The 9,605-nt window shown below is 32.0% G+C and overlaps 1 protein-coding gene across 2 annotated transcripts; it reads right to left on the bottom strand.

Moving 5' to 3' along the window:
* Positions 1-353: 353 nt before the first annotated feature.
* On the bottom strand, positions 354-2,819 carry LOC111014789 (phosphatidylinositolglycan-like protein). Of its 2 annotated transcripts, XM_088118516.1 has the most exons (6): positions 2,674-2,819; positions 2,318-2,565; positions 1,781-1,865; positions 1,642-1,696; positions 1,193-1,331; positions 354-747 (listed from the first exon to the last, which is right to left on the bottom strand). In XM_088118516.1, the coding sequence occupies exons 2-6, from the start codon at positions 2,483-2,485 to the stop codon at positions 655-657; spliced, it is 540 nt and encodes a 179-aa protein (XP_087974642.1). In that variant the 5' UTR covers positions 2,486-2,565; positions 2,674-2,819; the 3' UTR covers positions 354-654. The 2 variants fall into 2 exon arrangements, with proteins under 2 accessions (XP_087974642.1, XP_087974641.1); XM_088118515.1 differs by having other exon boundaries at positions 2,318-2,805.
* Between the last annotated feature and the right edge of the window lie 6,786 nt (positions 2,820-9,605).

The raw sequence follows: 9,605 nt of genomic DNA, 5'->3' as shown, positions 1-9,605 counted from the left end.
TTATATCTTACAAAAACACAATATAAATGATTAAAAAAATCAAATAACAATGCATCAATAAATATTTAAATAATTAGTAGTAAACAAACTCATTTTTAAAAAAATAGAGAACTAAATACAAAAATAGTTATCAAAGAAGCATATCTTATAAAGAAAATGGTCCCAACTATGATTTTGTTTTTATAACTAAATATGTTCACTCCCCCTTCTTTTATTATTATTATTTTTTTAAAAATAATTTTAATTGTGAAAATATTTTTAAAAGTAAAATAACAAAATGAAAAAGCGAATATAAACAAACTCAACATTTGAAAATCAAAAAATAGAAAACAAAAACATTATCAAACCAGATATAAAAAGTTCTTGAATTCTTGTTGTGTGCTTGTTCCAAACTTCAATTATCTTTTCTCTATAGGTCATACTTTCAAACAAAAATGTTCTCAGACAAGACCAGAACAATAGGGTGTACCTGTGAGATAGCATCAAACAAACATTAATGGAAGAGAGAAAAAGAAAAAGAAAAAAAAAAGAAAGGAGAATGGCTACAACTAAAATTTAAACATTGATATACACACACAACCGCGGGTAGGATTTGAGGCAGCAAAAATCATAAGATTGATCATACACAGCAACTGGAGTTAATTGCCGATGGCCTTACGAACAAGCTTCTCTGTTATTATTATTACCAGTAGCAGTAGATAAAGCCTTCCAGATAGGGACCAACATTTTCAGTGGTGGGCGTAATTCCTAGAGAGACAGAGCAAGTATTTTTCAACTGGCATAAACAACAAAATATAATGCAGAAGAGTATGTTTGGCTCACTGTTTTAATTTGCTTAGATTTGTATAATCTATGTTTAGATCATATAAATGAATGGATTACAGAATCATTGGGTTTGTGTAACTTGTGTTTGATTCATAGGTTTATTATTCTAAAAAGTTAATACATAGTATAAAAAGGTATGGTTTTGTAAGCCTGAATTTATGAACTCCATGAAATTGAAAAACCTATAACTGGGGATGAGCAAACTTGCAAACCAAATATAGGTTTAGTTTCTCAACCCCAAGTCATGCAAGCCTAACTCGGGAGCAAAACATTTATTTAGTGTGCATTTCCATCTACTACTGCTATATCATTAGCATACATAGCTCATGTGCCAGGTGAGGAAATTTCGAATAAACAATAAAATTACCTTGAAAACCAACAATAGCTTGTCTTCCCCTTGTATAATCAAAGACAAGCTCCAGTCACAAGTAACTGGAGTCACGCATTCAAGGAGAACTGGTTTTAGAAGTTTATCGACAGGCACAAACCGACAGATGACTTTTCCACTACAATAAGAAACAAAGAAACAGTAACTAACTAGGAGAATCTGTAAAAGAAATACACGAGGCATGGCCGTGTGCATGTGTTTTTAATGGCAAATGAACTGCTGATGCATCTATTAGATTCAGCAACGTGAAGCCAGGTTTAAGATGGTCCCAATAACTTCTTTTATATTTTTTAAATGAAGAACTAAAGCTAACTAACCTAGAAGGATTACCAAATCCAAAAAACAAACTTCAGCGTCCAATGTTATATATGATGCCTTGAAAAAGAAAGTTCTTGCCAATGAAACAACTTACTGAAGGAAAAAGTTACCTCCTATAGTGAGTTTCAAGTTGGACTCCAAAATTTGGCATAACCATAACAGACTCTGCACATTTAGACGTCCCCTTCCATCAAAAGGATATGATAACATTATAAAGAATTAGACAGAGAACCTTCTCCAATTCCTCACCTTTTTCAACCGTTTCCCTGAACAACTTCTTGGCAAAGAATACATTCAAGACCAAGCACCAAAAGACGACAAAGATTGATTGGTCCTGTTAAACCCAGAGTCAATGGTCATGCTCTGAAAATAACTTTAACAGATTTCTCAAGTGTGCTGTTCGAATATCAAAAGTAATCCTATCTATTGATACTCTCACTATGGTTTATGTAAATATTTCTGTGAAACTAAGAAAGAGAGATGTGCCTAAAGCGGCATTGAGCTCAAATAAACATCTTAAAAGGGAACATTTAGGCATTTCAGTTCAATCAGTTTCAACAAACTTTGATAGAATATACCTGTAAATGAACTGATATTCTAAGGCCATGAAATTGAGCAGTACATTACATTTTACAAACATACCGAGACTAAAATAACAGTAACAATAAGATCAAATACAAAAATAAAGACAGCAGAGTCAAACTAGTAAGAATTAGAATGATTTCATATTCAAATTTCAAAATTCACATAAAAAATTGAGTGAGAATGAGATCAGCAACAAATTACCTTGAGTAGCAAAAAACAGAACGCAAGGGCAGCAAAAATACACAAGAGGAAACCCTTTCCACCACCCTTACTCCTAAGAACAACGTGGTGGATATCAACTGCTTCAGAAGGCCATTTACTGTCGCGGAAGTATCCGTATCTCCAATTCGTAATGGAAAACTCGGCCATTTTGGCATTCTCCAACGTGTGCCCTTAAATTTTCTCAGATAATCAGCATTACTCTGGGAGAAGTTTCGGATCAGCAGTACCTGAAGGATTTAATAAGTATAACCTACAAACAATCTTCCACAGTGCAGTGTAACAATTGGCGTTTCAGAATTGATCGCCATTTGAGCTTCAATATACGATCGTCTGACCTCGAGAAGATTGAGTCGCATTTCACCGCAATAGTGACGGCTCGGCCTCCACCTTCGCCTCCGCCGCTGGCCTTATGAGAAAGCCCTCTTCGTCATCGGAGCCGATACGGCAGGCCCAGTTCCAAAGCCCACCCAACTTCATCGCACTCTTTGGGCTTTAGAACACATCAGCCCGTACTCCAGCTCTCTCTCTTTCATAACGATTGGGGGATTGAACTTACAACCTCTTGGTTGGAGATATATATCAATTATCAGTCAGTTATGCTCCCTTTAGTCTTGGTTGGTCTATTAGGTAAGTGTTTTTATTGGGACAACTAGAGGAACAATTATATTAAATAGAGAGTTTTAGTTCAACGCTAGAATTTAATGTGGACACATATGCTCTCCCACCAAAATAGCTAAAGTTATACTACTATTACCCCTAAAATTTTGTGGTAAAAATGTCCTTGAAACAATTCTTTGTTACCACTTGATCTCATGAAATAAAACAGTGAATCAAAATTTTAAAGTTCAAACTTTCAAAAATAAAGTCTGTTAAATGAATACTTTGATATAGAAGAATATGAAAATTGTCCAACAAAATGTAAACCCAATGTAGAAAAGTGGAAAATGAGTAGAAAAATAGGATTGAAAAAAATAAAATATTGTTTTTAAAACTATGGAGGGGTAGCTACATTGGAGACACAATAATTGATACCGTGGCAACCTTCAAACTCACGAGCCGTTTTCTTCTTCCCCAAAAAACGTAATCGATCCTTGGTACTGGATTTTATTTTCTATAGATATGCTGCCGACAGAAAATACTAGAAGGCAGTGTTTCTATCCATATATTGATGCTGTCAAACTCGTAAAGAAAAATTTAAACCTCCCATCACCATCAACCTCGTGGTTTGTGTACGTCCCTACAGACATATATATGGTAAATATGCATGTAGACAGAATAAAGAAAGAGTAAGTACAAACACACACGATACATGGATTTTTCTCGATCAGCTTGGCTGCAAAAGACAGGATGAGAGCATACGACTGTTCGGGTGACCTCTTAATGAGGTTAAAGCTTTCTCCCTTCCTCTCCAAACCTTGTCATTAGGGGTGTTCACGGGTTGGGTTGGGTCGGACTAGGAGTATTTTTGGGATCAACCAGAATTTTCAGGTTGGCCATATATGAGAACCAACGGGTCCAAAATCGATGGCCAACCCAACCCAACCCAAAATTTTCGGGTTGGGTTGTCGGGTTGTTATTTTTTTTCCATATATTTTTCTAACCTCAAAGGTACAAAACGGCTCACGTAGAAGAATCAAAACCTCATTCACCGGGGCTCCTTTCGTGATAATTGATAACTCTCCAAATAGAGAGTTATTTGGGTATAATGTTGGATAAATTAGCTAAAGATAGCATCACTTGCACCCTTATTCACTGAGTTTGTGCTAAAAAAGATCACAAATACTAGCTTTCTACATTGTAGTATTGTCAATTGCAATTTAGCTAATTTAGGTGCATTTTGCTACAGTTTTGACAATGCTACAACATCAGATCCAGATTCAGAAAGCAGCAGAAAACTACAAACTGACAGTGAAATGACTGCTCAATGAGATTTACCACGGTAACTCAGAGAAATATCTGGAATTTAGGGTTGGGGCCCACTTTATCCTTTGTGTTGCCCTAAAATTAAGGATGGGTATAAAAGTCCCCTTTTAAGGCAGCCTCTAGAAGAATTCTTCCCCACTCCATTTTGGAATCATCCATCCCACTCTCTAAGAAAACCTCTCCAGTTGCTCGTGGAAGAGGAAGAAGAAGCCTAGAAATCTGCTGCTGAAACAAAGAACAAGAGGATTTCGCTTTGAGCTGAAACCTTCAGTTCATTCTCTTCATCTTTGAATCTCTTTATTTTATTTTCATTCTAGTTTTTATTTGATTTTCTTGTATGGCTTTGCGTAGCTAATCTAATTTGTGAGGGGGAGGTTGTTGTGAACCCTTGTGGCTGATAGACTTTGTTACTGTTTTTAAATGATGAAGAACATTGAGTTGAAGTTGTTTTATAAATTTATTTTCAATATGCTTGATCACCATGTTGGAATATTTTCTTGTTATCTTTTGGAAAATCGTAATAGGAAGCGAAATACTTCATCTCGAGCTAGAGTCTACTTGAGTTTAGCATGTGGTGACTTAGGGATAAGAATCACCTAGCTTGGTCATGAAAACTGTGCATATATGCTGTTATTGTTTGTCTATGAATGTTAATAGTAGAAAATCTGGGAAGATTCCATGTCTGTTTGGCCAATGCTCTAGCATCGTTTATGTTGTAGCATCATCTGCTTAAGTCCACAAGAGTCACTTCTTACTCACTTTAATATTAGTATTTTAGTTCATATTTGCGCATTTTCCTCAGACATTTTGCTGTCATATGTCTTTAATTCATTTTAACAGTAGTTCATTGGTATATTGTTTGGGTTGATTTACTCTAGTTTTCCTATTTGTTATAAATATTTTGCTTGTTTAAAACCCCCCATCTTAAGTGATTATTGAAGTGTGTAACAATCAATCCCTGTGGGTACGAACTTTTTATTACTTGCTGCGCCATTGCCGGGGATTAATTTCGTTTTACACTTCATATTTTTGCTTAAGATAATCTGTGCTAGAAGGATTTCTTGATCTTAAGTACTGTTTGGTGGATTTTGAAGGTGGATGCACGATCTACAAGGGCGGCGATGACGATGGGCTGAGACGGTGACGTGAGCTCCAAAGGCGGGCGACGATGGGAGCTGCGAAGGACGATGGCGATGAGAAACTTGAGTGAGGGAAGAAAATGGAAGAGAGAAACTTGAGAGATATAAGAAAATAGAGGAAAGAAGCTCGAGAGAAGGAAGGAAATGGAGGAGAGAAGGCTTGAGAGAGGGAAGAAAATGGAGGAGAGAGGTTTGAGAGAAAGGAGGAGGGAAAGTGAGATTGACAAGATGAAAGATACTGTAACTTAAAATGAATGACTAGGATTAAAAGTAATAGAGGGTTGAGATTAAAGATAAAAAAAATATTATATATTTATAAATATTATTATATTATTTATAATTAAAAAATATATAATATGCATAAATTCGAGTTGGGTTGGGTTGACCCGAATTTTTAAAGGTTGAACCCGAGGCCCAACCCAACCCAAACCTTCATCTAACGCAACCCAACCTTTATGGTTTGGGTTGGGTTCATCAGGTTCGTCGGGTTGTTGGGTTTTTTGAACACCCCTACTTGTCATAGCTAATATTGATTTCATGCTTCTTCCAAATGTAATCAATTATGTCACATGGACTACAATGTCTCTCGTCGTTCATGCTTAACATTATCTTCGCACATTCACTTATCGTTGTTGCTGTCGCTTGCCTATGGTCATTACGAACAGGATCAATCAAATAAGTGTGCTACGATATGAGTTGTCCAAGAATCAATAATTTACTGTTGTCGTATTAAGAGAAGCGAATATACCAGTTGCATGGTTCTTCGATGCACCTTACAACCAACTGTTTCTAGTTAGATTTGACGGTTTTAAACTGAAAACTTCCTTTTAATGCAATCGCAGAAAAAGCCTTCTTCAATTCTTCTTGTTTTAGAAAATATAAAATTATTCCAACAAGAAATTAGATGGAGCACAATTAAAATCAATAGGGTCCATGAAGATAAATTTCTTCCCCCCTGAGGTAAACTAGTGATGTTCGCACTTTTGCTGCCCTCGTAGATGGCATTTTATATACGAGGTCAGTATCCACAACTATGCAGCAGTCGCTATCCATTATATCCGACAAAAGCGATATGACCCACACCACATCCCTATCTACTGATTGAATTAGGCTTCGAAGTGCCTTAATCAATCAAAAAGCTATTGATTTAAACCATCTCATTTCATTTTGGCAAGAGACGTTCATTTGGTTCTTATCTTTTAATTATTGTTCATTCTAATCATTGTCTTCAAAATGTCCGTTTTGGTCCATGTACTTTTACAAAGTGACCAATTTAGTCCTTTTTTTTATAAAATTTTATACACAACGAAAACCATTTAATGCAAATACACTTCGATAAATTTCAAGAAATTTAGTGAATAAAATGACATACTAAAATTGTGATAGAAAGAAATTAAATAATAAAGACGAACATAAATGATCTCTTTTTAAAAGTACATGGACCAAAATAGATATTTTGAAAATATAGGGACTAAAATGAACAAAATAACCGAATGGACGTTTTGATAGTATAAAGACCAAAATAATATTTAAAAATCATTAATTAAAAATTTTCGGTTTCCTTTTTTATTTCTAAGTAACTTCTCTTTTTTTTTTTATTAATTAGAAGCTTGTTGTACTAAAATATAATTGGTAAAGTATTTTTAAAAAATCAGTTTTTTTTTTCAATTAAACATGTAAAAATATAAAATAACATATAGGTTGGAAACAAACAGGTCAATATTAAAAAAAAAAATACACATGACCATATCTAATGCAATGTATGGATCAGATCAAGTCGAGCTTGAGTTGGCCTTTAATGCACTTGATAACATTGTGTAATCCAGCTTAATTTCGGTTTTTTTTTCTTTACCTTAAAATGATTTATGTTATTTATAGAAAAATTTGACGAAGTATATATATACGCACATAGCCTTTTAAAGTAACTTAATTAATACCACAAACACATTTTTAAGGAGAAAAAAGAAAATCGTTTCAAAAAAAAAAGTGGAGAAAAAAGAAAATCTAATTACTTAATTGGTCAAAAAATATCAAATATAGATATTGAGAGATTGAATTTTCGATCTTTAGATAATAGTAAGATAACTTAACTGTTGATCTATGCTCATATCGACTACTTTATTATCATTACTAATAATAAAAAAAATATTATTTTCCTTTTTAGATAAGGGTGATAAAATGATTCGGCATAATACATTTGGTTGTGTAATAAGATTTAAATGGTAGCTCCTAATCGACTAAATTTTATTAGTTGAATCGTCATGAATGTTATAGGACTTACTAATCTAATATAAATGAGTAAGAGAGTTGTATAATAATATAAAGGATCCTACTATCTAAGGTTTAAATTGAGATATAACTTGTTATAAAAAAAAAAGATATATATAACAAATTGGGGGTTTGAACCTCCAACTTTAAAGAAAAGAGTAGGTGTCAAATATTACTCAGGTTGGCAAGAACATATAATTAACATATTATATTAACTAATTAATCATTGATATAAAATTTACTACTTTTATGATATTAATTTATTCATCGTAAAAAAGGTAAGCTAGATAAGACATGTTTGTATAAGATTTAAAAAAAGAAAAAAATACTTGGACAACAAAATGTTGAAACCTAACATAAAAATATATAATACGGTCGACAAGTCATAATCCTCCTAAACCTAATATAGCCTTAAAATCGGCTCATAAACAAAAGTTTAATTGGATGAAAATTGAAATTTTGAATTTAATTATTTTTTTAGTTTAGGTTAAAATTAACTTACGAGCTAAGTGCAAAATAAAAATGGATTCTTTTCCAAAAAATAATAAATATTATATAGCTAAATATTTGACAAATTATATATATACGCACATAGCCTTTTATAGTAACCTAATTAGTACTGAAATACATTTATAAGGAAAAAAATTTTAATTACTTCGTTACCATTTAAAACAAAATTCATATTAATAACAAAAAAAAAAAACCCATAGTATGTAATAGTTTTTTTACTCATAAATTTATTGATTTTATTAATTGGTCTAGACATTACTTACCTTTGTTCAAATTAGAATTCTCTTAATCCTTCTCAAACTAAAATAAATTATACTATTTTGAAAATTAAAATTACAAAATGTTGGATGAAAATGAAAACGAAAACGAAAACACTACTCCTAGACATATTTATGAGCTGATTTATATATATAAATATATATATATATATAGAGGAGTGATAAGATGCAACTCTCGACCTATTTAATGAGGTTCGTATAAGTTTACGACGATTTAGATGGTAACTGCTAACAAAACATAATGAATTATATCAATTGAGTCGTCATGAATGTTACATCGCTTAAGTACAATTAAGTATGAATGATTAAAATAGTCGTACAACGACAAACAATGCGAACATTTATATATAAATTAAGCGGTTATTGATCATTCGTTAAAATAGATTTTCTAGTTTCTATCGAAATAACTAATTAATCATTAATAAAGTTTAATACTTTTAAGATCTTAATTAATTAATCGTTTTAATTTATTGCGTCTATTTTCTTTTTCTTTTTTTAATGTTTAACCCAATTATACCTATTGAATGAATTGTAAAAGTAAATGTTGTTTGTGTGTCTTAAGACTACTGTTCAACATATATGTAATTTTGTAAGAATAAACTACTTTAATTGTTAATTATTTAGAAAAGGGGCATTCCATGAGAAGATTTGCCAAAGAAAAAGTGAAGAAAAAAAATAATATAAGAATTCAAATATCTGTTGTGAAAACTTTTTACCCTTATTAATAATAAATTTTTAATTTTTTTAGTATAATATGTAGAATGAAGATTTGAGCTTAATATTTTGAAAATAAGTATCTAGTTTGAATTATGTTTCTATTTACATTATATATTTTTAATTTAATTTCATAAAAATCTAAAATTTAGATAAATGGTAAAATTAGTATCCAAATTAGTTAAAATTTTAATCTTCCTAAAAAATGATTTTAGCAACAATGGGGTATTTTTTTTAGCTGAATATGGTTTTTTTAGGCCGTATTGATTATTTTGTACACCTAAGTTTGAGAATTTTGTAACTAAATTCAAGTATATATTTACATGGTTGAGTCAAAACATTTTTTTAACTTGATTTTGAGTGTTCTATTGGTCGAACAAATAGACAAATCTTCTAATTTAACTAATTTGAAGAAGTATAAATTTCACCCCTCAG

The sequence above is a fragment of the Momordica charantia genome, assembly GCF_013281855.1.
Source record: "Momordica charantia cultivar OHB3-1 chromosome 10 unlocalized genomic scaffold, Mcharantia_2.0 BLBB01000010.1, whole genome shotgun sequence".
NCBI lineage: Eukaryota > Viridiplantae > Streptophyta > Magnoliopsida > Cucurbitales > Cucurbitaceae > Momordica > Momordica charantia.
This window is presented reverse-complemented; position numbering and strand designations above follow the sequence as displayed.

Excerpts from the sequence above, each read along its gene's own strand:
- LOC111014789 (XM_088118516.1), bottom strand. The coding sequence starts at position 2,485 with ATGGCCGAGTTTTCCATTACGAATTGGAGATACGGATACTTCCGCGAC. Across the intron at positions 1,866-2,317 it reads TCTGTTTTTTGCTACTCAAG|GACCAATCAATCTTTGTCGT; the intron begins GTAATTTGTTGC and ends TGGGTTTAACAG. Across the intron at positions 1,332-1,641 it reads CTTGAAACTCACTATAGGAG|TGGAAAAGTCATCTGTCGGT; the intron begins GTAACTTTTTCC and ends TTCTTATTGTAG.